Genomic DNA, 7709 nt, shown 5'->3' on the forward strand with positions numbered 1-7709 from the left:
TTTAGAATAATAACCCCCAACCACTTTCACGCGCCAGAAACAGTTATTAAAAAGTAATACAATGAATACACAATAACAACAAATAAACAACACAATCCAAACATTGGCAGCTGACATTATTCGACATATTCAAAATCCAAACTAGATCTTTAGCTGACATATTTATGAATAGTGAAAATCTTGTCGATTAGGAACTTATATTTAAATACGTTCTTTAGTTTGTGGGGAGGTTATTGGGTTTTACTCAAATTTCCAATGTTTTTAATATTTTTTTATTTTACTCTATATTTATTCGAGGCTTTTGCTTCGTTGTATACATATGAAAGTAGGTCCGGACGTTCTCGAGTTGTGATTTCGTTTTATTTATTAAGATCGTTCGCAACGAGCGGCGGAGAGTAAAAAATAAAGAGAATAATTTGCAATGAATAATATCATTTATTTGATCAAATGCATCTATTATCATCTTATCAGAATGGAATATAACGCTCGCAGTGGTAGATAGAACTAACCGACTCACCTTTTGTACTGACCGTACCGACATTAGAAATAATTACATAAGCTAATTTCGGGATTAACACGATTCTAATAAAACATTTCGACAATTTTCCCGTTTTTTGACGAAACCTTTAGAAGAAGATATTTTATATACACGTAGCACGAGAGAGACAAGAAAAAAGAAAATAAAAAGAAACGCGACGGAAGCGCCTCGCGGTCACACGTGATGGTACGCGCGCGCGGCCGATGCGGAGCCGCACTGCAGGAACTCGGCCAGGTTGAGCAGCGGGCCGCGGCTGAACGGCGAACGCCCGCCCAGCGCCTGGAAGTGTGGGTATCGTCCGCGATTGAGCTGCTCGTTGGTGGTCATGCCGAGGCACACCACCAAGTAAAGCTGGCAGCCGCTCAGCACCGAAACCCAGAACAGGTGAAACAGCGCGTTGAGCAACACCCACGCCAGCCAGGCGTCGCACTGCGGCCAGGCCAGCGGCGCGGGGCCGCACGAGGCGCGGTAGTACCGCACGCCGCCCCACACCATCCAGCCGCACATGGCCAGAAGACACAGCAGGAAGCCCACGAAGTGGCGGTGATTGCCGACGCCGATGCAGTTGCCCACCCACGGGCAGTGATGGTCGAAGCGCGCCACGCAGCGGTTGCACACGGAGCAGTGCTTGGAGCGCAGCGGCCGCCGCACGAGGCAGGCCGAGCAGAAACGCGCCGCCTCGAAAGCGCCGCCGCCGCCGCGCTCCGACAGTTCCACGATGGTGCGCAGCTTGTCGGCCCGCGACGCCGAGATCACGCCGGGGTCGGAGCGCCACGAGCGCAGGAACGTATACCACAGGAGCGCCGAACTGGCCAGGAAGCCGAAGGTGGCCACGCCGCTCACGGCCGGTGCGATCACCACCATCCACGTCACGTAGAACCACAGCTTCGTCGCCATGTACACGCTCAGCGGAAATATGTTCTTCAGCTCTTCGTCGAAGAGTGAATTGGTGGTGAAATGCAACGAGGCGTAGAACAAGATCAGGATGAGCGCCTTTACCGGTCGCGGGGCGTCCGTTTCCACCACCAGGCCCGTCACGTAGAACGCCAGAAAAGGCAGGATGACCACGCACCACCATCGGAATTTCTGCAAAGTTCGATATTTCACCTCGAGTCGCGGCGTCAGGGCGAGTGACGCCACAGTAAATACTCACTCTGTCGTACGTTATCCTACGTAAAAAGTTACTCTTTGAGGTAGACAGTTCTCGAACCCTTTCTGAAACTTTGCTGCCGATCCAAATGGCTTTGGGATCGCTCTGGAGCATACTCAGTGAGGTGGCGCCTCGGTGATTTGGTATGTCCAGGCTCGCATTTCCCTGTATAAATTGAAGCGGTGTAGATGGACAGAATAAAACTAGAAAAATAAGTACAAATCAGAAGACGTACGTAAAGAATTAAAGTACATATGGCCGTCGTGTTTCTCGCTAGAATGGCCCAGTGCAGAGCGGTGTTGCCGTGGGAGAGGTCCTGAGGATTAGGCGACGCGCCGAGCGAAAGCAACAGACGGCAGGGATCCACTGAGGTGACCTTCCAGGCGGCCCACATGAGAGGAGTCATGCCTCCCGCGTCGGGGGCGTCGGGCTCCACGCCGCGCGCCACCAGGTAGGCCACGACCGCTGTGTGGCCATACTGTGCCGCCAAATGCAGGCTTCCACAGCCTTCGGCGTCGCGCAGGGTGGGGTCCGCACCTGCGCGCACCAAAAGAACCGTCGCCTCAAGATGGCCCTGTCGTGTGGCCCACTGCAAGGGTGTCGATTGAAGCTCCCCACCGATAGCATCGACCTTTGCACCTTTTGAGATAAGGTATTCTATTATCTCTCGTCTGCAAAAAAACCAAAACATTTATATATTAACATAATATACATTTAATATTTAAGTAATTCCCAACAGCTTTACAATGCAAGAATATATGGATATATTAGGTAAATACTCTCAATATTTATATGCTAATTTGTAAACTTCTAAAATTTTCATCACTTCATTGCAAAAATTCAACATTAGTATAATTTCTTGCATTCAGATTTGTTACTTAAAACTTTTCAGACTCAAAACAACAGATCAACATTTTACATACATAAGTATGTATGTAAGAAATTTAAACAACTAAATAAGTGTGATATTGTGAATCAATTGGTTGCGCACCTGTTGTTGATGGCAGCCCAATGGAGAAGAGTAACAGTCTCATAATCAGGCTGGTTTACATCCCAGCCAGCCTCAACTAGCTCTTTGACACGATTATAGGCGCCGTATTGGGTGGCTTTAACGATGTCAAAACCACTGTAGTCCTGCTCAACAGGGGCCGGGGGAGGATCCCGCGATGTAACTCCATCGCAATCGTGCTGTGGCGCACCACACTGACCGCTTGCAGCCGCACCGCAAGTACTATCATACATTATACCTCAACCCTTACAATAGAATAGAAGATTAACCATTATTATGTCATTTTTAGAAAGCTACTCGGTAAATCAATACATTATTAGACATTAGTCCAAAACTTTCAAAGTGCTTTATCACACAGTAACAACATGCCTTCTAAATTGTGAAATCGAAAATACATATACCGTATTCAGGTAGTGAAAATTAATTATTACTACCAATTTGTTATTTTAATGACTACTATTTTATTATGTTAAAACTTAAATCACAAACTGCACAAAAACAGAACACCACAATCACAATTCACAGACCAATGTAGCATTATCAATTCTCAGATAAAGTGCCTATAGAGTATAGAGTATTGATCATGTATAGCTATCCAAAGCGTTTTACCGTGTTGCTACGTTAGAAAAAAATCCAAATATTAGGCAAAATTATTACTATTTGCCTTTTTATGGAAATCTCTATGTCCAGCTATGGACGTCTGTTGGCTAATATTTTAATAATATCGCGACAAACTAAGGCGAAGATACAGTGGAACAAACTTAATGGTTTTTTTGTAGGAATTCGTGGAAGTAAGAAGAAGGCACGACTTGGTTCTTAGGATGATATGGGTTACTACAATAATAATAAGGTAAAAATAAATACAATTCATAACTACAAAAACATTTAATTACTATATTTTTCATTTCTAACAACGGACCCAGTAAAATTATCTTAGCATGCAAGTGAATGAAGCCATTATAACATTTATTCTAACTTTATTTTTCATTTTATCTTGTGATTTTTAAACGTTCTCGTAAAATTATAATGATTTTAGTTTTTTTATTAATCAATGCGAGGATAATAATTCAAGAATTTTCATAGTTATATGCGTCTGCGTTTTTATCAGTTAATTAGTCCAGGTATATATTTCTTACCTTTCCTTTAAGCTATAGTTTTTTTTTAATTTAATTGATAATTGAGCTGGAAAGTGACAAATTAAGTATATCTTTATGTAATAAAGTAAATAGTTTTAATTTTAAATGTATCTGAATAAATCTTGGAGCGATTTTACACAAGTTTGTATGTTTTCTATTTCATCAAAGTAATAACAATCATAATAAATATTCAGACAAATTGTATTAAAGTCTTAGATTTGAATTAATTTAAGTGTTATATACTAACTAATTTGCATGCTTATATTAACCATACTTATATGAACGCCGTTTTTTCTACACTGCCAAAAAATTAAATGACCATTGACTACTGAAGAGCGTTAATGTCTTTTCGTAGCACTGTCATGGCGTCGCTTTTTGTATTCCAACTCACGCAGTTTGCGCCTAGGCTACCGACTGCCGACATGATCTGTCATTCTCATACAAATTAAGTTTTAGACTTTCTACATACACCACTGTTAAAGCATCTTGTCTAAGCCCCCAGACTGTTTTATCACTTGAATAATCACTAAGACTGCTGCTGTATATATTATCGTATCGGCATAGTCTGTAAGGATAATTAATGTGTTTCTGTAATAAACAAATATATATCGTCTGCATACGCTGCGGCATTTGATACTGAACTATGCTATAATTACAGCTAACATAATTTATTACGAGACTCGGGATATTAAATAAAATAATGGCAACATCTTTTACAGTCTTAGGTTATGAGACCATTTTTTTAAAAACCCGATGAATCCAAAACTTTTCGTCGTCGTCGGAATACTTGGCGTTGACATATCGAACAACATTCAGTTTCGCGGTCATTTGGATGGAAAGGCTAAATTTAAAAAAAAAACAAAAAGCTTTGTGTACTCAGCAGGGCTAGACGGTACTTCACTCCGGGCTACCGCATGCAACTGTATAAAGTGCAAATTCAGCCACACAGCGATTCGAATCGTCGAAGACCAATCCCTCTCTGAGAGGCTTAATCCCTTGGGGTTGCGTCTACGCATGAGACGATCATGCCCCACGTTACTAAAGGTGGGGTCACTCTGCATCTTCTACCGCATTTACGGAAGAAATTTATCTACTGACGAGTGAAACATTATTTTACTATAGATTTTACAGCTGCTTTTACGCTGCAACCCATCATCGCAGTTATAGTCTTTTTATCCAAATTCACCGAGTATTGATCTCACAAAATAATTTAACTTTCACTCAAAAATCCAAAGATTAATCGACACTTAAAGACACTTCAATCGTGATAAACAATTAAAACCGGCCACCGCAACAAAGATAAACATTATCTATGGTTGTGAAGTAGATTTTCATAAAGTGCTCTCTTCCTTTAAAGTCAACATGCCTTAATAGTTGTGTATGTAGAAAGTCGAAAAATAAATTTGTATGATTATTGTCATGTTTTAATTCAAATTTAAAGCAGCCAAAAGTATTGCCTTCGTTATGTAGTTGTCATTTGTCATAATCAGTTCAGTAACTAGACTACTGTTTATGGTCACCAGTTCATTGACTTGATTCGTTCTCTTTCGGATTTCGGAGTCAGACTTCAAACCAATAACCATTCAAACTTCAAAGTTGTTTCCAAGTGTTCGCTTGTCGCGTTTTAGTGCGTTACAGTGCGTGTGCTTTCGACTATTGAGCTTCATCGCCTCGTAAGTTTGTGTAAATTATATTTTAATGAATAATGCAGGCTCAAATATCCCTTGAACGATTGTGATAGGTAAATGGTTTTTATATTGCTTAGATAAAGGACGAAGACCGCTCAAGATCATTCGATCGGTTCGTGTCGATGCGTCACCTTTGTGAGCCATTTTAAAAGTTCTTCTTAAACTAAAAAGGTTTTCTTTTTGTTGATAAATGTCAACACGTATATGTCCAATAATATTGTATTAAAATCAATATTCCATTTCAATGTGGAGCCTCAGTAACCCCGTCCTGAAATTACGAAATTATAACCAAAACTTCTTTTGATTGAAGATGAAACACGGTGGGAACGTCTATAAAGTGACGCTATCGTGAAAGGGAAAGCTGAGAAGGATGTTAATCCTCAATCTATTTTATGAAAATTGTTTTGTTGTATTGAATCTACATTGAACTTCAGTGCTATGATGCATGGTTTATTATTTTTCTGATGTTTACTTATGTTCTTTATTTAAGCTTATAGTAAATGTAAAGACCTCATAAATATGGCAGACATCAATAAATAATTGTCATAAAAAAGTAGATCTGTTTTAACAGGTGTCTTTTTTCCCAATTTTAGTATATAATATATACCCACTTACAATACCACCCACAGTACAAAGACAAACAATCCTAGCTCATAATAAACTTATACAGAATAAATTAATAATGGTAAACTATTATAAAACCAAGATTATACCAAACAACCTTAAGATTAAGAACAACTGCTAAGAATTATCAGAAGCTATAACCCAAACAAACAAAATTATTATAATAATAGTGATTAGTGAAAAAAAAAAGGAATTTATTGAACTATTTTCTAGGTCTTTATGGCCTATGAAGGAAAATCTGTATTATTTTAATGATATATATATTTTTTAATAATCAAGACCTGTTTTTTTGAGAGTGTTATTCTACACTACTTGGCCATATATTATCTTAGTTCCTAGTGATTAATAGGAGATTATAAAACAGTGAGAGGATAATGATTATACATACGACAAAAAAATCAAAACACCTTGGCACTAGTTATAAGTCATCTATAGAGCATAGTAATTAAGTTAGGGCTTGAGACAAAATCACTTTTAAACAGTTGTCTCCCAATATTGTGTCTTTCAGTTGTCTACCAAACAAATTTTTGTGAAAATGAGTGATCAAATGTAATTGTGATACAAATTTGTTTGGCATCAGTGAGTTACGTTGAAAAGATCCCGGTTAGATCAAATGCCTGACTTTTGTCATGTTTTAACTTAAAACCATATGTTATCTCTATATCTGTGTGCACTTTAATAGATACTGTAAACTTAATTCTAATATTTCAATAATAAGATATTTACTTACTTATGAGATATGATACTTAGAGATTAATTGTTATTCTCATTATTAAATATACCTAACTAAACTAGATTCCCAATACATCTGTATTGTCAGATTGCAGAAAAATCACAATATATTTATATGATTAATAGTAAACTACAGATTAGAATTTTATGTTTATTATTTATTATGGTTGATTTAATTCACTAATAGAGATATTCACACCATATTACTTAGAGTATTCCACTTTTATTACACCATTCAACAATATTAGAAGATGACTATAAGATGTTGGAATTAAAATGCTTATTAAAATGATGTTTTTGTCTAAGACTTTTAGGTTTGAAATATATATATATATATATATTTATTAAAATAAGCATAATAGTCTGGCATCATTTATTGTTTTGATTTAATTTTTTTTTAAGTTTTCGTCCCTTTGAAATTATTTTAATAATTAGGGATTGTCTTGTTAATTTTGGAAATAGTTTGGACAACAGAAGCAGTTTTAGGGTATAAGTAAGGTTGTGGTTGTGTGACAGTTTAGCGATCGACGTACGCAGTTCTTGACCTTGGCGAGGTGAGGCGTGAGCGGCCGACGACCTCGGTCGCTCAGTCGCTCACTCTTGTTTCGATATCTATCACGCCGCACACGCAAAAATAGAACATCACAATACTTTGTGATGTTTACTCACACCCTTTTCCTTGCACATATTGAATTTATTATTCAATTTATTTGAAATATGCCCGACGATATATATGTGTACGAGAACAGAAAACGGGCTGGTATTTATTTGTTAAAATAGAGTTAGTTGGACGTTTCGTGTGTAGTACAATGAGATATGTTCACAGCGTGGG

The 7709-nt window shown here is 38.3% G+C and overlaps 1 protein-coding gene across 1 annotated transcript; it reads right to left on the reverse strand.

Annotated features, from left to right (window-relative positions):
- Positions 1 to 415: 415 nt before the first annotated feature.
- On the reverse strand, positions 416 to 3220 carry LOC123712289 (palmitoyltransferase Hip14). Its single transcript, XM_045665301.1, has 4 exons — positions 2680 to 3220; positions 1924 to 2359; positions 1692 to 1853; positions 416 to 1624 (listed from the first exon to the last, which is right to left on the reverse strand). Exons 1-4 carry the CDS (start codon positions 2928 to 2930, stop codon positions 713 to 715), a joined length of 1761 nt encoding a protein of 586 aa, XP_045521257.1. The 5' UTR covers positions 2931 to 3220; the 3' UTR covers positions 416 to 712.
- Between the last annotated feature and the right edge of the window lie 4489 nt (positions 3221 to 7709).

The sequence above is a fragment of the Pieris brassicae genome, chromosome 7 (assembly GCF_905147105.1).
Source record: "Pieris brassicae chromosome 7, ilPieBrab1.1, whole genome shotgun sequence".
In the NCBI taxonomy this organism is placed as follows: domain Eukaryota; kingdom Metazoa; phylum Arthropoda; class Insecta; order Lepidoptera; family Pieridae; genus Pieris; species Pieris brassicae.